The sequence below is a fragment of the Acartia tonsa genome, chromosome 1, assembly GCF_053477335.1.
Source record: "Acartia tonsa isolate MP-2025a chromosome 1, ASM5347733v1, whole genome shotgun sequence".
In the NCBI taxonomy this organism is placed as follows: domain Eukaryota; kingdom Metazoa; phylum Arthropoda; class Copepoda; order Calanoida; family Acartiidae; genus Acartia; species Acartia tonsa.
In genome coordinates, this window is record NC_137260.1 from 27,913,869 (window position 1) to 27,937,810 (window position 23,942).

At 30.9% G+C, this 23,942-nt stretch overlaps 1 protein-coding gene across 3 annotated transcripts in view; it reads left to right on the forward strand.

The window, feature by feature from the left end:
- Positions 1–1,811: 1,811 nt before the first annotated feature.
- Positions 1,812–23,942, forward strand: part of LOC145316593 (putative proline iminopeptidase) — a 39,289-nt gene continuing 17,158 nt past the window's right edge. Inside the window, exons 1-7 of one of the 3 annotated variants that reach the window (XM_080157212.1) lie at positions 1,812–2,063; positions 6,116–6,197; positions 13,241–13,347; positions 13,803–13,902; positions 14,166–14,211; positions 14,380–14,452; positions 14,857–14,923. In XM_080157212.1, coding sequence (XP_080013338.1) covers positions 1,864–2,063; positions 6,116–6,197; positions 13,241–13,347; positions 13,803–13,902; positions 14,166–14,211; positions 14,380–14,452; positions 14,857–14,923 — 675 coding nt within the window. In that variant the 5' untranslated portion in view covers positions 1,812–1,863. The other 2 variants (XM_080157225.1, XM_080157219.1) reach the window with 2 other exon arrangements.

Sequence of the window (23,942 nt, forward strand, 5' to 3'; positions counted from 1 at the left end):
TTTCATGACATATTAGTTCAATTTAAAATTACGTGACAAGAACAAAGTACAAATGAATAAAATATAAGTATCAGAGACCTAAAGGATAAGACTATGGAAGATAAATTGTATACGCTCCCCTCTGTAGATTAAAACTATTGGTTTAAAACCAACCAATCAAATTCAATTAAAAATACCAAAAGTTTTGTGGCTAACAAGTAAAATAAAATGGTTAGAAAACTTTGGGTGCCATTTACAGTCCAGTGACTTTTCCCTCCCTGGATAAGTAGACATTTTAAAATAATCCCCAACAAATATTTAAAGAGTAGGTAAACTTCAAGAAAAATTGAATGAAGAAATTTGCCGTTAGAATTGAAAAGCTAAAAACCAATAATAGAAGATAATTAGAAGACAGTTTTAGTTGAAGAAAAAACCTTGGAATGGCAAATAATGGCAAAAATATGGCCCCAATTTTGGTACTTAGGACTCATTCGCAAAAATTCAGGGTTCAGAAGACATATAAACATTCACTTTTCAATATTACTGTTTTTGTAGAAAAAAGACATTTTTTTGGTTTAAAAGTATATGGATATATTCCATTTCAAGCAAAAATAATATGATGTCTGTCTGATATCTGTGTGTGTGTATCGGCTAAATATCTCGATAGCCTATGAACCGGCGCGATATGGGTTTCCTTTACAGTGAAGAGAATTTATCTCTGGAATAACTATTATCACTAATAAAAAAAATATTTTCTTTTTAAAATTAATAGTTTAGATTCAATTCCCCATCCCTCCCCATCCTGCAAGTACTTCAACAGAATTAAATGTTCCTTTATCCCTGACCAATAATGTCTTTTTTTTGTTCTGCCTAGTTGAAAAGGATTACTTATCAGGAATCTAAAGGGATAAGACAATGGACGATTAATTAATATAAATCCCCAACGATGATAAACAAGCTTCTTTTTGGGCGCTGCAAATTAGGAACCAACCAAGTTTCTTCAAAGTTTTTGAGCCAACGAATACGACAACGTTATTATCAAACTTTGGGTACTAACTTTTTAATTTTCTGTCTTTTTGGCTCTTCACTCCCTGGATAATTATAGACGAGTTTCATTTCCATACTCATTTAGACATTTTAATTACTTTCAACAACAAGGATGTCAATATACATTTGTAGAGAAGCTTCAAATATGAAACAGATTGAAGCTATAGTGTATAGAATTCTTTACACAAAATTTATAAGTTTACGTACATAGTTAAGAAAAGAGTTGTTTTTTTCACTGCCCTTTCATGTAACAATTGACGTAAGGACGAACATTTGTCATCATTGAGTTGCCTCGCTCTTTGAAATGGGGGAGAAGGTTAAATAAGATTTTGCAAAATATTCAAATTTTTAGCAATGTTTTTGTAAGATATATATCATATGATTAAATAAGAAGTACAACACATATCTTAGAAATGGATTAATTTATTTGTGCTTTACAAGGAAGTTTTTGTATATTCTAAATAATTCAAAAATTGCTTAATAGTCATATGGTCCAACACACTTTAGAATACGAATTATTTGATCGCAAATGCTTTGTCTGGAAGTCCTAACTGTGCAGGTTTTGTGCCTGTTTTGGACCAAGGCTATCTAACTATTATGTCGCGCAACTGACATACCAGCAGAAGGCCGAGAATCGAGCCTATCATTTTCCCGACAACGTGTTACGCCATAGTCGACAGTCGGGGGTAAAAAGATTTTATTTCTTTAAATTTTATGGATATAAAAAGATAGCCCTGCTTTCATTTTGTAACAAAACTGAAATGAAAGTCGGCTAAAACTGTAGCAGACATAAAAACATAAACAGTTAGTTTCAACATTTGTTTTTTACCGCCTTTCATGCAGATGATACGTCAATTTTCTAATTTACTTAATAAAACTGGATATTTGAATAGAAAGCATATTGTGTCTAGTTATTGTTGCTATAGTGGTGTAACTCCTCAGATATATAAACAGACAAGTGATAATATATCATTTATCAGTTATAAGGATAAGCAAATATTCAACAAGTTTCTTCAGTTAAACAATTTATTTAAAAGGTTTGATAGATTTTTAGTTGTTGTGTGAATTAAAAATTAGATTTTATAGTACATTTTCATTATTTCTTATCTTTTTATAGCTTAATTGTTGTTCAATTGTTAAGACTTAAGATATTTGTTTGTTTTGTATGATTTTGATGTTTTACTCAGTTGCGTGAATATTTTATGATTAAGCTTTGACCTAACGTCTGTCTGAGAAAGTTAATCAAAGTTGAATATATTTCTTAGGAGTTACCCATAAGAACCCCACCCCCCTTTTCTTTTTAAATAAACTGGAAGAACAGGGGGATTAGTTTTATGCTTGTTTTTGTTTATTACTTTAGGTCAGGTTAGGTTAGGTTATAATGGGTACTATGTGGCCCCGCAGGATTAGGCCACCGTAGGTGTATGCATAAAACAATAAGGGTTTTCAATTCTCTTGAGAGAATGTTTATAGACTGATTTCATAAATTTGAAAATTGTCATATTAACTAGTGATATAGTATACATTTTTAAAAAATACCTGCTTTAAAATATGAAATTTATAAGTATATCAGAAAATTTAAATTCTGTTAGTTTTTATTGTCAAGCAATTTTGTAAACATGATTGTTCTTGTTATTTGTTATCTCATTCAATGTGCAATTAGAATATAATAAATTGATTGATTTTTTATTTATTTTTTTTATTATTATATAATTAATCTTTTATAATTCAATTGAATAGTCCAGTTAGGGAGTTGAATCCATTTTTATAGAAGCAGAGATATAATCTATGATTATGGTTTGGACCCTCTAAAACTGTAATCTACCTTTCCACTTTCCCCTCTCTTGGTGAAGATATCTTCAACGCCGATACGATTTTTGAAATGTAAGATTCTATTTTCCCTTCTCTTGGTGAAGATATCTTCAACGCCGATACGATTTTTGAAATATAAGATTCCACTTTTATCTCTCTTGGTGAAGATATCTTCAACACTGATACGATTTTTTAAATTTAAGATTCAACTTTTGCCTCTCTTGGTGAAGATATCTTCAACAAGAGAGACAAAAGTGGAATCTTATATTTCAAAAATCGTATCGGTGTTAAAGATATCTTCACCAAGAGAGGGGAAAGTGGAAGGGTAGATTACAGTTTTAGAGGGTCCAAACCATAATCATAGATTATATTTCTGCTTCTATAAAAATGGATTCAACTCCCTAACTGTAGTCTAATTTGATATTTTCTTTTGTTTTATTGAAATGTTAAAGGAAAAATTATGATAATAATTTCTAATTTGAAGCAGGGACAGATGTATGGCCCCAAACTTTTCTCCTGGTCCAAAAAAAAAACAATAATTTACTAATAACAATATTTTTAAGTATGAAGAGAATGACTCTGTAGAGATCTCTTGACTTAATGAATAGTAAGAAACAAAATAAATACTGTGAGGCCCCATCCCTGTACCATATTTGTACTAATTGTCTAGCTAGTGAGAAATTTAGTGAGATGATATTTTAGTTTACGAGGCAGAACTAAATGCTCACTACTCAGTAACCTTTAAAAAATAATCTGGGCTACAAAATATACATTAAAAAGTTTTGATAAATATAAAATTAGAATTTTTATGGGGGAAAATCAATATATTCTAAAGGACATGGCATCAGGAAAATATTTATACATCCACCTACACTCCCCTCCCCCCCACGCAATCCCCTACCCTTTGAAAAAAATATATAGGCCTTTCCAAATTTCAGCAGAAATCATAAAGGCTGTTCACAAATGCTAATTTTTTAATTTTTGTAATAAAATCTTTCATTTTGAGTTTTGAAAATTAAAAGTAAAAATATTCCTTTGAGTGGGGAGCGATCCCTTCCCAAAAATAGTAAAAAACCTATCAGTCGAGGAGTTAGTAGTAAGATCTTTCGGTACAGACAAACATCCTATTACTTATGAATTGCTTTGAACTAAAAGGATCCGTTTATCACCAACTGACATGTCCATATTTGTTGACCTTGTTCTAATTGAATACATGTACATATATATTTACTTTTGATCATCTATAAAACAATTTTCACAAATTTTAGTTTGCTTATAGTAACATTTTTTACACTGCACTGACTAGATAGTTTTATAGCAATTTGGTTTTCAATGCTTATGTTTTTTTTATCTTCGAAAAAATAGAAAAAATCTTCGAATTTTTTTAATGTTTTAATTCGTCAACATTGAAAATAACCTTCAATAAAAACATCCAATAATTTTAATGCTAATCTATCTAGTGTTTCGGGGGAAAATGTATTTTTGTAACCCCACATAGTTGTGACTTTCAAGAGTAGTTAATGACTACTTTGAGAAAATTCACTAACAGATTTGGAAATGTCACAGTTCGCTTCTGGGAAAGTTTAACCTACAGACGAAACACAAATAAATAATTTCTAATGATTTTGTATTTATTGATTACAAAAATCGGGGAGGGCCGGGTGGGGAATTGGATTGTAAAGTATACTAGTATCCAAAGTTTTATAAACACGTTCTATCATTTGTGGCCTCAATATATTGGTACTGTTATGATATAAGTTTTTAGAGTCCATTATCTATATTCCAGATCCCTGCAAAAAAATAAAGGATTTATTAACTAATTTTCAAAAGAAGTTGTATCAACTTTTTTGCTTTTTATTTAAGATAGCTAGCCGGTCCTTTCAGTAAGTAGTGGATGTAAAATTTTTCATAGAATTCAGATATGCAATCGGTTTTTTTGTAGACCTCTTATTTTTTAAGTAATTTAAGTTTTAAAAAAAAATAATTAAGTCGGTTTTAAGGTACTAAAATGCAACAAAATAAAAGAAGAAAATAGCCAGTATAAACAAAAATAGTAAGATCTTTAATTTGACACCTTTCTTTTAAAATTCTGTTGAGTAATTGTTGAAAAAATCTATTTTTTTAACCTCGGTTTAATCAAAACATTAAACCTAAATATTTTGTCATACAGACATAAAAAATATGGGTTCATATATACCATTAGAATGAGAAAAATAATATGAATCCATTGTAAGCAAAATTGAAAAAGTTTTAAAAAATTGTAATAAAAAATAGAAAAAATAAAAAAGTTATTTTAAGAATTGTAACTACTAAACTAGCCAATCACAAATCGCAAAAATTGACGAATCGGGAAGCTTAATCTATAAAATTAACCTATAGAATTGCCAGAAAAAAAGGAGAACGCTCATACAATATATACAATAGATACTACAATAAATATAGTGATATTAAAGAACATGTAAAGAATGAAAAATTATGAACAAATATGCATCAGTCTGTTTATAAACTTCAAAACAATGCAGTTAAAAATACATTATTGTTTCTTGTGTTTAAAAAATATCTGCTACATTGCATTGTCTTTTGTTTAGGTTTTTTTCAGGTTTGGTTTAAGCTAACCCTTTAAAGCCGAAAATTATGATTCTTAAAATAAACTTATTTTTTTTATTATAGTTTTATAAAACTTTTTCAATTTTGCTTAGAATAGATTCGTAATAGTTTTCTGATTCTAAAGGTATATATGAACCCATGTTTTTTATGTCTGTTTGAGAAAATATTTAGGCCTAAAGTTTTTATTAAACCGAGGTTAAAAAAATAGATTTTTTTCAATAATTACTCAACAGAATTTTAAAAGTAAGGTGTCAAATTAAAGATCTTACTATTTTTGTTCATACTGGCCATTTTCTTCTTTTATTTTGTTGCGTTTTAGTACCTTAAAACCGACTTAATTATTTTTTTTAAAAACTTAAATTACTTAAAAAATAAGAGGTCTACAAAAAAAACCGATTGCATATCTGAATTCTATGAAAAATTTTACATCTACTACTTACTGAAAGGACCGGCTAGCTATCTTAAATAAAAAGCAAAAAAGTTGATACAACTTCTTTCAGAATAATATCTACTTTTTTAGCTCTTGCTTATGTTTTTTAGCATTTAAATCTAACAATTTGTCATATTAATCACAAAAAAATTCACTCTCTTTTCAATAATGAGTATAAAATGGTGTTGTAGGTTTCTAATATTCAAGATTTTAATATTAAGATTCTTATTTGCTTTTCAGGAATTTAAGTATGGGTGGCAAGAAAACTTTTGATGATGTTGTGTATCCCCCTATCGAGGTCAGAGATACTGGCATGCTCAAGGTAGGTATCAAGGATACATTAATGGCAGAAAATTCATATGAGTATATGGCTTTTCATTAACAGCTATTTGGTTGAATATTTAAAGAATTATGTATAATTGGGGGTTGGTTGGATGGTTCAAAGACAAAATATAAGTCTGAGTATGGCAGGTGTCCAAATAAATAGAACCCATCAATATGCAGGGCGACCACTGCATACTATATATACTATAAATACTATATAGGATGAATCTGGATACTATATCATACTATATGACCAAAATTTACTATATATACTATATATTATTACTTTTATTTGACCAAAATTTACTATTTTTACTATATAATATTACATTTATATAACAAAAAACGGATTTTGTCAGTTTTGTGAAAAACCTCTTAAGGAGTGTTTTGTCCTATTTTCACAGTAGGTTTTCTCCTATTTCTAGCCCGTGCGTGGCAATCATTAACCTTTATCTGACCTAACCTAACCTAAAATAACCTATCAAAAGCTACTTTGATATGATGAAACGCCCCTTAAAAAGCTTCCTTTAATCTTACCATATTACGAAATTGCCAATTATTACCAATAAGGCGGGGGGGATAATGCATCCATCTCGAAATCAATGATTAAATGGTACTTAAAATCCTAATTTCATTACGAAATTTGGCATGAGTAATCCTTGATAGGTAATTTTCCCCTAAATTGAACAAAAAGTTGGAAAAGAAACAGCGAACGGTAGGCGGCTAAGCCGTTTAGCCATTTTGTAACTATTTTCAGGGCAAATCTGTCACGAAACCTATCTCCACATGTTGTTGTTGTTGTAGCCATGATTCTCTGAAGTTAGGACTCAGATGCACACGGAGACTGGAAGTGTGAATCCTTTAGTCAATCTTAGATTGGTAAGCTTCGTGCACAGCTGATTATATTCTATGTTACATTACAAGCTGACTCGCAATTCTCGTGGAAGCTACTCAATTATTACATCACCCAGACCTAGAGTTTTGGCAGGTGTTCCATATTAAGGCACCCTAATTAATGGCACTCTCATACGAGGAGCATGGATGAGGGAAAGCATGGTTAGTGCTGCTTGATTTGTAGAATCCTAACTTCCTACAAATCTCCACCCTTTCAACCCTAGGGCATCTTAGGGAAGGTGGCGTGATCATAATCTGACAAATTGCGACAGCATTTGTCAACCAAGTGCAAAGTCTATGTGGGGACTTGAACTCGGTTTCTCCCAACCACAGCGTAGTGCGCTAATCACTACACTATGGGACACCCTATCTCCACATAATACTCAGTAGTTGCTGGTACTAGAAATTAAAAAAGTAGTTTTTGGTATCATCATACATGATTTAAAGCAAACATATGTTGATTGCTACGTGATTTATGACCGATTTGCCCTAAAAATAGCAACAACAAAAAAACTAGCCGTTACTTTTTAAACTTTTTGTTCAATTTAGGGAAAATATACCTACCAAGGATTACTAATTTACAAGTACATTTTAAACTGCTTTGACATATATCTAAGTCTTATACTTAAAACTTTTTTTGTGTAAATGAATAACATTAGGTATATAAATATATCATATGATGTTCAGTAAAGTTTATCATTTTTTGTGTGTATATTTTAAACACACAACAATCTACCTATATTACTGACTTGATAAAATAACACCACCATTTTTGTTTAAAGGGGTTGTAAAATTTTCTAGGAGCGTTTCGCGCACTGCACTAGCAAATTCTTGCGAACTCCACTTTAAAGTGACAGATTTTTAAAGTGCCAATAAAAGGGTGGGAGATGGTGATATAACTTTTTAGCATTATCCTCTTGATAATATTTTTTTTCACTTTTAAAATTTTTTTAAACCCCTCCCCCCGCTTGGCCCCCTTGCTTATAACCTAACCTAAAATAGTTGTTCTCTGCCAGAGTCATAGTTCTGTCAGGGGTGTCTGTCGGTACTGAAGGATCTTGCTAACCGCTGAACCGATCAGGTTCTCCTTAACAGAGTAGCTTTTCATAGGTTCCGGGAAGGTTTATAACTATATTTAGGTAAGGTACCACCAACCTCCCAAGAGAAATCACAAAAAAAATCAAATTATTTACGTAGAGACGATCGCAACATAGAAAGTTTTTGTTTCTCAAACCAGATAGGTATTTGAAATAAAAAAATAGAAATAAAAAAATAAACATTTAAAGTGCTACTAGAGGCCTCTAGGGGCGTAACCGATAGTAATTCTATAATTCACTATGTCTGTCAGTCCGTAATGCTTTGTGGGAAATGTGATTTTCTAAATTATTTTCAAAATGAGAGTTTTTATCTCGCCCCCACCTAATTTTTTTAATGTGGGTTAATCAACCTTTTGTATCATCCTCCCTCCCATAAAGAAATGTTTTAATTCCATTAGGTGTGGTGGTGGAGGTTGGGGGGGGGGGGGTAATATTCTTTTTTTTAGTAGCGAAGCTACTCTATAATTCACTTTGTCCGTCCGTCAGTCAGTCAGTCCGTCAGTCCGTAACGCTATGGGGGAAATGGGATTTACTCAGCTCCTATAAAAGATAGAATGCTAAAATTTTTTGACAACATTCCCATTATTAAGGAGCACAATTGATATAAAACATCATTTGCGGTCGGACCGATTTTTAGCAGGTTTTAGGCTATTTTTATATTTTTCACATTTTTCTCCATATCTTCAGTGTTTATGGTCCGATTTTCAAAATTTTTTCAGTTACAGATATCAAAATTAAATTTCCTGTCGATTAAAGAAACAATCATGAAGGCCAGACTGCCATTTTAGCAGGTTTTAGGCTATTTTTATATTTTTCACATTTTTCTCCATATCTTAAGTGTATGGTCAGATTTTCAAAATTTTTTCAGTTATAGATATCAAAATTAAATTTCCCGTCTTTTAAAGAAGACAACTATGACGGCCAGACTGCCTTTTCAGCAGGTTTTAGGCTGTTTTTTTATATTTTTAACATTTTTCTCCATATCTTCAGTGTTTATAGTCCGATTTTCAAAATTTTTTTAGTTGTAGATATCAAAATTAAATTTCCCGTCTTTAAAGGAAATAACCATGACGGCCAGACTGCCTTTTTGGCAGGTTTTAGGCTATTTATAAATATATTTAACACTTTTTTCCATATCTTCAGTGTATATGGTCCGATTTTCCAAATTTTTAAAGTTTTTAAGGATTTAAAAATTGAATTTTTTGTCGTTTTTTGAAAACAACCATGGCGGCCAGACTGCCTTTTTTCAGGTTTTTGGCTATTTTTATATGTTTTACATATTTCCCAAGATCTTTGTTTATTTTGATCCAATTTTCAAACTTTTATGGGATATCAGTATCAAAATAATTTTTCCCATTGTTATGAGCATCTTTAATATAATTTACTTTGACCATCGTCATCATACAAAATAAAACAAGGTTTCATATATATTTTATCCAATAAATCTATTCTTGATTTTAGTAAAACCCTTTTAAATCTACCTGTACGTATTCCCATCTACGATTTTTTCTGCTTCGCTACTTATGGATGTTGTCATCCTTGTTGCAAGATGTCTTTTAGCTCCCAGTCATTTCAGGGTGGGGAGAAGGGATGGCGATAAAGAGATGAGGGAATAGAAAGGGATTATGGCCCATCAAGTAATCCCACTTCTTAAATCGCCCTTATTTAAAATTGGTATATATAATCAAAATGCCCCCACTAAAGCAAGGTGCCTCCGAGGGGCTCTTTGATTAAGACAAAGTGCTTCGCACGCCACTGCTACAGTAAGAAAGAGATGGAGAAAATCCTTTAAAATATATATGTGTTTGTGATTATGATTTAAATATCAGTTATTTTTCATAGAATTTACTTAATTATATGCGAGATTGCTTTGATTACAAATTTGCTTTGAGGTATTATTGATGATGTATATACTATGTTTTACTAAATAATTCAAAGTCCGATACTATATCATACTATATGAGTGAAAAAAAATATACTATATATACTATATGGGGGAAAAAATATACTATAAATATACTATATTTTTTTGGTTTTGGAGTGGGGTAGGGGATAATTCAAAGCATTACATATTTGTTATGCTTTGAGTCATAGGCGTCCAAGGGGGGGGGTAATGGGCCATTTGGCACCCCCAAACGATTTTGGGGGTGCCGTAGGCACCCCCAAAATTTTGTGAACAATACCCCCCCCAAAAAAAAATTACCCCTACCTTGGGGGTGCCTTAGGCACCCCCAACGATTTTGGGGGGGGTATTTACCCCCCCCAAACCATTTTGGGGGAGGTAATTACCCCCCCCAAAATAAATGTTCTTTAAAAAAGTTTTTTTGGGTGGGGTATTTACCCCCCCCAAATTGAATGTTCTTAAAAAAAAAATTTTACTGAAAATTTTTTTTGGGGGGGGGAAGGGAGTAATCCCCGCCCCCCCCCCCCCCCCCTAAAAAAAGTCATAGTGTGACTCGAGCCTTGAGGTGTAATATATTTTATGTTCCTTGTTTGGTCTCCTAATAGTTAATGAAAAGTATATCCTAATGTTTCAATTAAATCAGATCTTGAAGACGACATTTAAACCGGCTTCCAAAAAACAGGTTTCTTACGAATACGTTCATAGCAGACAGATTGTTATTGTTTACAAATTTCATCATACACGCTAAACGAGAATAAAAAAGTGAAGTTATATTTTAATTGAAAAAAAAGATTTAAAGTTATTTTGGTGAACTGTGTTACCAAAAATAAAATAAGTAGTACATTAGTCGTTGAAATATCAAGCTTTATATCATTGCAAACTGTCAGTCAGTCATAAAATCTTAAGGGTAGGGCAGGGCCAAGTCAGTTGCTAGGCGAAATCGTTATTATTTTGACATATCTTCATTAAATGACATTTATCTCCATGTTCTAATCGATTGACAGAAAATTACATGAAACATAAGTTGTTTGTTGTTAAATTGCCTACAAAAAAGTATAAAAGCAAATTTTTGTGAGATGATTTTTACGGGTACTTATTGGGTCTCAAAGTCGAACGAGAAAAAAAACATTTTTTGATTATTTTTAAAGGTCAGAAAAAGATTGGGTTGTACAAAAACGGGTAAGAGTTAGGAGTCTAGACGTCTTCATGGGACAGAATAAGCATTCAATTCCATTGAAATCATAAAAAAAGCTTGTTTAGTTTTCTCAAAACTAGTTATAAAACTTACCAGGACCTATAAGACGCTTCACTTTAAAGTATAATCATATTGGTTCATTGGTTAGTGAGTTAATTATTGTATTTTTATGTTCTAAAGAATGAGATACTACTATATATTTGAATAGTAGTGGCGCCCTTAGCATCTAAGAACTCGTGTTTTCTAAAGGGTAAAAAGGGAGGAGAAAAATAGCCTAAAACCACTCAAAGGATTGACCTATAATAGTGTGGAACCATCATGGGATCTATGTGAAGCTTTCCTAAAAAGGAGAACTCAGTATTAAAAGTAATGAAATCTGAAGCTATAGTCAAATAAACCTTACTTACTACTTTATGTTATAGGATAGTACTTATTAACTTAATAGATTAGGTAGGTGCTTTTTTTACATAATTAAATTACCCCCCCCAAAAATTTTACCCCCGGGGTAAATTAGTTTGGGGGGGGTAATTACCCCCCCCAACAGATTTGGGGGGAGTATTTACCCCCCCCAACAGACTTTAGGGGGGGTAATTACCCCCCCCAATCAAATTTTACCCCCGGGGTAAAAATTTTGGGGGGGGTAAAAAAAAATTTCGGCGCGCTTCGCGCGCCATTTTACCCCCCCCAAACACGAATTACCCCCCCCCCTAAAATTTTTTACCCCCCCCAAAAAAAAAAGCTTGGACGCCCCTGCTTGAGTAAACTCTATCTGTTTGTACCCAGAATTTTAAGCGAGTGCCCTATCTTATCCATTGAAAATCGAATAATTTTAGAAACATTTGTTTTTTTTTAATAATATGAAATTTAAACCTATTGTCCATATATAAAAAGTTTACAAGTGTTAAATTGTTGGTTATTTATTTGCATGTTAGTTGTCACTTGATGTAATTCATGGTCTTCTAACATACTTACAACTTAGAGGCCATTCCTAGGGTTTATCTGTTGTAGAAGTATATCAGCAAATTATCAGGCTTATATACGATGTAATTTACTGTTAATTCTGGTTTTAATTATTTTTAAGAACAATTTTAGATTTATTGCAATGAAGCAAGCCAAAAGTTTGTTGACATTCATATTGGGGGAAAAGATATGAGTTCTGTTAACAATGCACATATAAGAGGCTTGAAACATTCAAACTGATGTTTTTAATCACCAGAAAAAGGGGCAAAATAGTTTTTCTGAAGTGTGGTCATATCCCTGACCATTCCTTCCATTCATAATTTCATTCATTTGAAAGGGGGAAGTAAAATTGATTTATATTCGTTTTTAAAAGCGAAGCTTTTCTATAATTAGGGTCGGTCCGTACGTCCGTCCGAGATAGATAGCTTTTATTCGTTAATTTAATCTATAACTCTATAATCATTACCAGAATGTCCGTACGTCCATTTTAAACATGTTGATTTTTCTACTTTTTTAACAACAAATTTTTATGTGATCTAAATGTCCGTTTGATCTGATTTTTGGTATATTAATTCCTGGGACAACAAAGAACAATATTATAAGCGAAGCAACACTTTATTCAAGTCCTAAGAATGTAAGTATGTCTTTTATTTTGCTTCGACTATTATATTCTGATTATTCAGTTCTGACACTATACAAGTGTTAATGTCCGTTTGTCCTATTATTTCAGTGCTTCGCTTTTATGGATGTTGTCATCCTTGTTTCTTCTTGTTTTCCTACACATATTCTTTACACTTAAATTTTGTTATATAAATCTTCACATTACACCTCTTGTCTAAGTTTTTTTTAATTGCAGCTTTCTACATAAATGCCATTCTATTTTGTAAATTTCCCTTATAACAATAACAGCAGTTATTTGGAGGAATAGTGATAGTTAAATATTAGTACACATTGAAGACAAATTGAATCTAGCCTATATTTTCTAACTCTAGGTAAGCGACCTACATACCCTGTATTGGGAAGTCAGCGGTGTAGCTGATGGAGTTCCTGTTGTTGTACTTCATGGAGGTCCTGGTGGTGGTAGCATGCCTGATTACAGGTATAAATATTACTATTATAGCTGTGTTCCTGTTGTTCTACTTTATGGAGGTCCTGGTGGTGGTAGCATGCCTGATTACAGGTATAAATATTACTATTATAGCTGTGTTCCTGTTGTTCTACTTTATGGAGGTCCTGGTGGTGGTAGCATGCCTGATTACAGGTATAAATATTAGTATTATAGCTGTGTTCCTGTTGTTGTACTTCATGGAGGTCCTGTTGGTGGTAGCATGCCTGATTACAGGTATAAATATTAGTATTATAGTGCCTGATTGCAGGTATAAATATTAGTTGCAGTGGATTTCATAGTTTTATATTTGTTAATATAAAATGAGATTCATGAGTTTGGTGTTTGAAGTAGACTAAAGCAAAGTTTATTTGTAAAGCTTACTTTTGTTATTACTAAAACTAATAAAATGACTTTAATAATTATATCTAATGATTATTTTCGTTTAGGCGTTACTTCAACCCCGAGAAGTACAACATTGTGATATTTGATCAGAGGGGATGTGGTAAATCTACTCCACATGCAGAATTACAGGATAATAATACACAGGTAGAGTCCCGAAGGGTCAGGGTAAGAAAGGTAGAACACTAATCAAAGGGGCTGTAGTAAATTTATCCAAATATAGAGTTACAGAAATAATAAAAATTATAAATTTCCAACATAGATCATCAGAAGTAGGAACTGTTACATCACTGTACAAAGCATGTCCTCCTTTTGCTTTTATTGTTTATTGTGTCTTTATTAAAGAACTAAATAAAACCTTAATTATTTTATAACTGTTTGTGGTCTCGTAACATAATATTTTTATTCAGGCTTTGGTTGGTGATATTGAAACTTTAAGAAAGCATCTCAACATAGGTAAAGTAAATTTTTACATCTTTTGGCTTCGGCCCTAGCCTCAAGAGACTTTGTCCGAAGAGGGGGGTGGGGGATGTCATCCCACTTTTTTGAAATAATGGTTGCATATACAAATGGCATATTTATTTAAAGAGAAAAAAAATAGAGATAATATAAGAAATGGTTTAGATACTTGGTTTGTGTTTGGAGGATCTTGGGGCTCCACCCTCAGCCTCATGTATGCTATCCATCATCCTGACAGGTACAAACAATTACAATTCATAACTTTAAAGAGACGATTATGTCTTTTTAGTCAAATTTAATAAATAATGGCAATTGCACTCACTTTTGATGTTTACTTTAGTTTAGGTTAAGTTAAATGATTGTTTGATATAGAATCCAGCTATATTAGATGAATGTATTAAATATTACACTTCTATAAGAAGATGGTTTATTTTATCATAGAAAAGATTTTCTTTCTTTTAACTATTTCGCTGGTATTAAAACAAAATAGATTGTTTTTATTGAACTTGCTGATTTGATTTAGTTTAAATATTTCAACTTCGCCTTAGTTTTCAGTTTTTTTGCAATACTTATTTTACGCATAGACATGAATGAATAGTCAAAGATCAAAACTTTTATAAAGGTCATCTTCCTTGTTTTTAGAGTTCGCGGATTAATGCTGCGAGGTATCTTCATGTGCAGAAGGTCAGAGCTTCTCTGGTTCTATCAGGTTACAACTTTGTTTTGTTTAGTTTCTAAAGCAAATTTTAAAAGGTCAACCTAATTTGTCCATAATACAAATTAAACAATATAAGCAACAAGCAATAGTAACAGAGATTTTGGAGAATTTTATGCTAGATCAAACTTATTTGTTATAAAGTAAATGTATAAGGTCAACCTAATTTTCTTTTTTTTAAATCTAACAAAAATGACAACCGCCAAAAGAAGCGAAGCTTTTGACGAATATGTTATTGAATATTGGAACAAACTTTATATTCGAGTACTTTCTAAAAATTAATTAATACGTTTGTTTATTTTATAAATCAAAACAAGAATATTAAAGACCAACCGTTGCGGAGCTATTTGTTATTTTTGCTAAGACAAACTTCTTCAATTTGGGTACTTTTTCATTAAATATTATCTACTGCGTTATTACTATTTATTGATTAATTCCTTTAAAAGAAATATCATTTTAAAAATGTAAAGTTAATGTTGCTTATCTGTACCATAGAGAAATAATAATCCACAATAACTTGAATTGGAGCTAATTGTTATTAACTTTTACTATAATAGCACTGATTTGAAATAATATCAGGAACATTTTACTTTTTGCATCTAGTATTAATATTACATCCCTGTAGTGTGGGAAGGAAAGAAAACTAAGTAAAAAGGTATCCCTCCACTAATCAAAATCCAGAGAATTATTTAATTTATATGATCTTATTTCCTGTTTATAACAAAATCTTGCCAATGAGAGTGTTTTTTTCAAAAAGCCACGATATAAAAAAAGTTTCTTTTCCTATCCCTCTATATAACTGGTATGAAATACACATTTTTCGGACGGACAACTGTTGAATATCTGTCCGCTAGGACAGAATAAGAGGTACAAGGACAAAAAAAATATGAGCTATCATGACTTTTTAAAAGTAAACCAATATTTCATTTTCTTTGTAAGTTACAGTTTACTTCAAAATAACCAGGAATAGAGATAGTTACTCAGCATTATTAATTGTTTGGGTTATATTTATATTTATTAATTAAAGTGATGTTTGTAGAGCCATTGAAAGAGCTTTATAAAAGCTTTTTTGCAACTAATCTCTCTTAAGTTTAAGTATGGGTTGGGGGGTAAGTGTAAGGGGTTAATTAAAATTTGGGATGAGTAAATTAATATATAAATCGTAGTCGGGGCCGACATTTTTTCAACCCCCTTCACATCTTTTCGATTTTTTATCATGGGGGTCAAAATTACATAAGAACGCAATAAAGGATTTGTAATATGCTTTACACTATACTAGAAAATAAATTTTAACACGATATAATTTACGTGAGAAAAGCTTTATCTTGAGAAATGCGACTATTTACAGCTGACTCTTTATATGAACAAAATGAAAAAAATATGCCCTTTCCTCTTACCCATATGTGTACAGTGTATACACAGTACAACGCTGGGTCCTGTTGAAAACGTAACGAACGTACTGTTGTATTGCTATTTGTTGTTATTTTATTTTTATATAATTTATTTCGAGGTAAACATGAAACAAACTATGAATTTATGTATTTTAAATGTTTATAATAGATACGAATTACGATTTAAAGATTATAAATTATGTACATTTGAAGTCCAAGATATTATTTTTTGTTTTAATAGGAACTCAAGAAATAAATATGATTTTATTAACTCAAATTCATGAAGGGATTTTTATTATTTTACAACGATTGCAATAGATGAAGCATGTTTATTATTAATGCACAGATAAAACATAGATGTGAAACAACAATATGAAGGCAGTACTTCATGTGGTGGACTTGATTCGAGTAAAAGTCGAAAGAACAGCTCTAATAAACTCTAATGGAAAATCTAGAAAACTTCAGTTTAATTTAACCAATGAGATTTCATGTATGCTCCGATGCGATTCATTTATTGGCTCAATCAGACATTACCTCTCTTTCTTAGTACCTTTATTACTGGACGTTTATAAGACTTGTAACAATCTTCCCTGTAATTGAAAATGTATGGTCATTGGTAGAGAGATCTTTCTATTATATATAAGTCGGATGTATTACTACACTTTAAGTATACTACAATATCATTAGCATGGGTTTCTAAAACTGTAAAAATGCTTCAACTGTGACAAAAAAAGATAAATCAAAATATTAAATTATCAATAAATTACAAATTATTTTAAACCACTTTCTTATTTCTTTATTCTTTGGCATATGTACGAAAAACGGTAATATTGGAAGATTTTTTTCTTATCTCTTCTAACTCTATCAAACTTGATTGTAACCATAGAAAGGAATTAAGTTTAATTTAAAGATTAATATCAAAGATTTACTTTATAATAAATATTGAGTCTTTGCCCCTAACCATAAGCCCCCACACTTTCATAGAAAATCTGTTGCTTTCTTTAGAGGTTTGAAAAAAGGATCTGTTTGATAGTCAAACTAATTAAATTACGCTTTACTGAAAGTGTAAGCCAATTTGATTGTTAGATCTTTTGCTACAGACAAAAAATATAGAATCTTTTTTCTTAAATCCTTAACCCTTTTCCTGATAAAAAGTTGGATATATGTTCTTATTATATAATTGTTGTATGTTGAGATTGTTATCTTGACCTTTTCATAAATGGCCCTAGTGTTTCTATCCTCAAACTTATACACAATGGATCACATTTAACAGATTTTGTTATAAATCAGAATTGGAAGATTTTTTATTTGCATCATTATTTCAAATCATGATCCTTCTTTATAAAGAATTCAGGTTTACGATTATTTTTATAACTACTGAACTGATTGATTTCTCCATTTAAGGAACCTTTCATAGGTCCAGGATGGTTTTAGACTATATTTCTGACCCTCCTTAACCTTAAACGTGCAAGGGGCACATCTTAAGGGTGAATAATAGATGTTAGATAGGCTAGGTTAAGTTGGATAAGTTTTTTATCAAGACCTGTAAGGGTTGATAATTCCTTAGATTTGAAAGGAACTTATTCAGACGACTAAATCTACTATGAATTTGAAAGCGAATTTTGATATTTGTTCTTTGTCAACTTGTAGTTTATTGATATTAATCTAATGTGCTGTAAATTTTAAACTATGTCTATCTTCATCACATGTATGTTTGTATACCATTGTGAGTTAGATAATAAAAATTTGGTGTTAACTTGTAACTGTTCATAAATCATATAACACAAGAACCTGACAGATAGCTCTGGTCATTTTTAGTAGTGAATCTACACTATAATTCATTTTGTCTGTCTGTCAGTCCATAACGCTCTGGGGGAAATGTGATTGCTTGACTGCTATTTTAGATAGACAACTTAAATTTTTGGTGAAGATTTATGTACCAATGAGCATTAGGTTTATAAATACAATTTACTTTATCCGTCGGTCTGTCGGCCATGCTTCAAAACACATTAATACTTATTCCATTGGATGGTTTCGGGATTTTTTCTATGATTTGTATACTATCTTAGTTTGTTTATGACAACTTAACAACATCTGCTCTGTAACTCACTTTAACTGTTTGTCTATCCATGAGTTTTTTGTGCTTCGCAACTTATGGATGTTGTCATCGTTGTTATCTGTATGTTTATATTTATAGGCCGGGATAGTTTTGTTGGCAAAAAAAAATCTGCCATAAATCATTTTTAATAGCGAAACTACTCCAAAAGTAAAGATTATTCGTTGTTATTTTCCAATTTATCTTTATTTACGCTGTTAATAACTTATCCCTAAAGCTTTCATGTTTTCCAGTCTGCTTATATTTCTTTGATTATTAAAAAACTACCTAATTCATCCAATTTTAAAGAAAGGTTAGTTTATTAACCATTGTCCTATACCTGCTTTTGCTCCCTCTCAACTTAAACATTTCTATATTAGCATGGAGACTCGTAAAGTCTTTCGTCCTATAATATGAAATTTCATTTTCTTCTTTTACTTTTTCGTTATTTCTTGTATTTCTTAAAATCGCTTTCCTCATATAAAATTTAATTGAAGTTGTGTGTTAAGATGTTCTTAAACTTTTAAATTTTCTTTTAGGCTATTCCTGTACTTAATATTTTCAATCTTCAGATGTTAACCTTTCTTTTTAGGGCTAACAGTTAGGGAGTTGAATCCATTTTTATAGAAGCAGAACTATAATCTATGATTATGGTTTGGACCCTCTAAAACTGTTATCTACCCTTCCACTTTCCCCTCTCTTGGTGAAGATATCTTCAACGCCGATACGATTTTTGAAATGTAAGATTCCACTTTTGCCTCTCTTGGTGAAGATATCTTCAACGCCGATACAATTTTTGAAATGTAAGATTCCACTTTCAATAGAGGCGAAACTGGAATCATGGTTTACATTTTTAATATCTATGTTTCTGTAATCTTCCATTCCTTTTTTAACATCGACATAATAGAAATGTACCATACTATTTCAAAATTATGTCAATTGTGAAAAAAAGCATAGATTTTATATATAATTTAAACATTGTTGTATATTCTTAATTAAATAAACAAAACATACAAAGAGCGTATATAAAAGATGTTTTGTTTATTTTAAAAGAATACTTTAAAAAGGGTATCAAATGAGTATTCAAAATTTAAAAAGTCGTTTATTAATTAATTCAATTGTATATATTTGTAATTTTTTTGTTCAATTTATTTCATCTTAATATTTCCCTAGTAATCTCTCACCGTGTAAGTAAGCACTAAGAGATTAATTGCTTATTTAATTGTGCATTTTTGTGGTAAATTACTGATCAATTACTGAACAATTTGGTCTGATTTGTGAGTTAAAAGTGGATGGAGTAAATAAATCCTTAGACATTTATAGTAAAAGTTGCTTGTATCAGTTGTATCATCTCTGGCCACAGCGCTCGGCTCCCTAGCCTATAACCTAACCTAACCTAACCTAAAATAGTTTTTTGAAATTTTGAAAATTTGAGTACCCCCAACAACAAACATTTCTTGCCGCAGCGCTCGGCTCCCTGACCTATAACCTAACCTAACCTAAAATAGTTTTTTGAAAGAAGGCGTCTTAACTTTTTTGCTTTTTATTTAAGATAGCTAGCCGATTCTTTTAGTAAGTAATAGATGTGAAATAGAATTCAAATATGCAATAGGTTTTTTTAGTAGACCTCTTATTTTTGAAGTAATTTAAGTTTTTTAAACAAATAATTAAGTCAGTTTTAAGGTACTAAAACGCAACAAAATAAAAGAAGAAAATTGCCAGTATGAACAAAATTAGTAAGATCTGTAATTTGACACCTTACTTTTAAAATTCTGTTGAGTAATTATTGAAAAAATCTATTTTTTTAACTTCGGTTTAATAAAACTTTAAACCTAAATATTTTCTCCAACAGACATAAAAAATATGGGTTCATATATACCTTTAGAATCAGAAAAATATTACAAATCCATTCTAAGCAAAATTGAAAAAGTTTTATAAAACTATAATAAAAATATAAGTTTATTTTAAGAATCATAATTTTGGCTTTAAAGGGCTGACTTGAACAAAACCTGAACAAAACCTAAACAAATGTACATACACTGTAACATATATTTTTTTAACACAAGAAACAATAATGCATTTTTAACTGCATTGTTTTGAAGTTTATAAACAGACGGAAGCATATTTGTTCATACTTTTTCATTCTTTACATGTTATGTAAGTATCAATATTTTTATTGTTGTATCTATTGTATATGCTGTATGAACATTATCCTTTTTTTTTGTCAATTCTATTGGTTAAGTTTTGAGGTGAAGCTTCCTGATTCGTCAATTTTTGAGATTTTTGATTGGCTAGTTTAATAGTTAAAATTAAGTGTTGCCTGTAAAAATATAATATTTTAGGCCATTTTTATTTTTTTAAGTTTTTACTTTTTTTCAATTTTGCTTAGAATGGATTCGTAATATTTTTCTGATATATGAACCCATATTGTTTTTGTCTGTTTAAGAAAATATTTAGGTTTAAAGTTTTTATTAAACCAAGGTTAAAAAAATAGATTTTTTCAATAATTACTCAACAGAATTTTAAAAGTAAGGTGTCAAATTAAAGATCTTACTATTTTTGTTCATACTGGCAATTTTCTTCTTTTATTTTGTTGCGGTTTAGTACCTTAAAACCGACTTAATTATTTTTTTTTAAAACTTAAATTACTTCAAAAATACGAGGTCTACATAAAAACCGATTGCATATCTAAATTCTATGGACCATTTTACATCTATTACTTACTAAAAGAACCGGCTAGCTATCTTAATTAAATAAAAAGCAAAAAAGTTAAGACGCCTTCTTTAGAAAATTTGAGTACCCCCAACAACGAACATCTCTGGCCGCAGTGCTCGGCTCCCTAGCCTATAACCTAACCTAACCTAACTTAAAATAGTTTTTTGAAATTTTGAGTACCCACCCGACAACGAACATCTCTGGCCACAGCACTCGAAATTTAAACATTTTCCGCCTCCCCCTTTTCTTCCCCTTTACACTCAATCCCCCCCTACTATTACCCTTGCCTCTGTATGTCTGGACGGGGCAAGGGAGAAAAGGTCAAAGGAAAGTCTAGTTCACCAAGACTTTGCCTTAGATTGAATTCAGACTCTGTTAGGAGGGGGGAGGGGGGGGAGTACCCAAATTTTCAAAATTGGTAAAAAAAATTCCTAAGAGGATAATGCCGTTTCCTTTTATATACACAGATACCAAAAAATCAACAGAAAAATTACTTATTTTTACTTTTCTGTCAGTGATAATAATTAGCCCAAAAAGTAAAATAAAATCATGCATGGTATATTTATCTTTTCTTAGACAAAGATTATTTTAAATGGGGTATTCCTGTCCAGTTTTTTCCTAAACAAAAAACTGGACAGGAATATCATTCTCATTTAAACAAAAACTCATTTTTATGCTAGTAAAATGTGGTTTAATTTTGGTTTTTAAATTTCATTTATTTTCCTGGTATAATTTTTCTTTCTTTTAGTAATTAATAAAAATTATAAAATCTTCCAAAAAAAATTAAAAATCTTCTAAAATCATACCAGGGATATAAATGATCATACCCGGGAAATAAATGAATATTTACATCCACTATTTAAGGGGTTGTTTATATGGGAATGTGCATTTATTTCAAACCAATGAAAATTCAAACTGAAGTACAAAATAGAATCCAGAAATTTGCCTGTCTATTTTTGCTTTCATTGTAGGTGGATTGAATTTATGTAAAGGTAATTCTTATCTCAGGACTTTAAAACTGTAAAAATAGATTTAGATATATTTCAAATAGCTTAATATATTAGATTCAAAGGCCTTATAGATTTAATTAACTTTGGGATAATGGTAAAGGACAATGGAATATTAATTATCCTTGCCAAACCATTTCATTTTTATGTAAAAAGGTATGATAACCAATCTGCCATTGTCCTATCACTCTTAGATAAAGTTTAACTTTGGCCTATGTTATATGTTATAACACATACTTAAGACTTAAAACTTAATGTAATAAAAAGCTTTCACTTAAGCAAAGCTAAAGGGTGTGCAAAAAAAAATGCAGACATTTTTTAAATTGAAATTGCGCGGCTTGTGTTAATAGTAGAAAAATGTTAAACATATCGTTAGAACCGTTAGGAAGTCTATTTTTTGATTTTGGTCTACCTGGTTTCCTCTTTCCTATGTAGGGGTTCCAAGTCAAGGCTTGATTGGTTATATCATCATGCCCTTTCCTTAGAGTGTGCCCCAACCATCTCCATTTTCTCTGTTTAATTGTCAGTTTAATGTCTGACATATCACTGCGCTCTAATTTATGAGCTATGTGGTAGAATGTCCCAACTGACTTAAAACTCAAAAAAAAAATTCCACTTTTCTCACATTTATCAATACAGCTTCTAAACTAAAAATAGCACAAAAATTGTACTTATATTTTCAAAAAATAGAGCTTATGTCGGTTCTAACGATTTAATTATACATAGCATTTTTCTACTATTCACACAAGCCAAGCAGTTTGAATTTTTTCAATGTCTGCATTTTTACACACCCTTTTTTTATCTTTAATGATTTAATGCACATCCATAATGATGACGCACTAAATAACCCCTTCTGTAGATTAAAATTAGTGGTTCAAACGTTTATAAACACAATTTAATCAACCAATCAAAGCCAACGAATAAGAAAACGTTATTGTAAAACTTTTGTACTATTGTAATAATCAGTCAATTGTCTCCTCCCTCTGTGGAAACAAATACTAACTAAGAAAGAATAAAATGCAATGGTACTCTACAATTCACTTTTCTGCCTGTCCGTCATTCTGTCCATGATTTTTTATGATTTTCCAGTATGTCTACGAAACCAATTAATATTCGCTGGATCAGACCCGTCTAATCCATACTTGAAACCATGTATTGTATTATATTATAGACATTTTTCTACAAATAGTAAACTAAAAAGTAGTAATATGAACACCCCAGTTTTGTTAGACTGGGCCTTTGCCCCTTCAGGTCTAACAAAACTGGAAAACAGATGCAATTAACAATTAATCTTGTCTGTTTAGTTTCGACAATGCCAGTTTTCATCAACCAATTAAGATTAAATAAAAGTAAACAAATTTATAAATCCAACAAATGTTTATAAAACTTTGGGTACTACTGAAATTTAAACCCTCTCTTATTTTGCTGAGAGTGAACATATTAAAAAGACATAGTTATAGAAACCTGCAAACCATAAGAGTGATTTTTTTAGACATACAGACTTCTACCAACCCTTTTGTAGAAAACGTCACTTAGAATCAATAACATTTTGTATGTATCTTATCAATTTATATTGTTATAACTCTTAATATAAAAAACTTTGTAAAATGTTTTAAATGGACATTCAGGACTTTCTGATAACGATTACAGGGTGCTACTGTCCTTCTCATTCTGTCTTCTCATGTTATTATAGACAGAATTTATTTAATTTTTCGTCCATTTTTCCCTCCCTGTAGACAACTTTTATTGTACCCAGATAGGTAGGGAACAATGGACTGAAATTACCTTCTTAGCTGGTCCAAAAC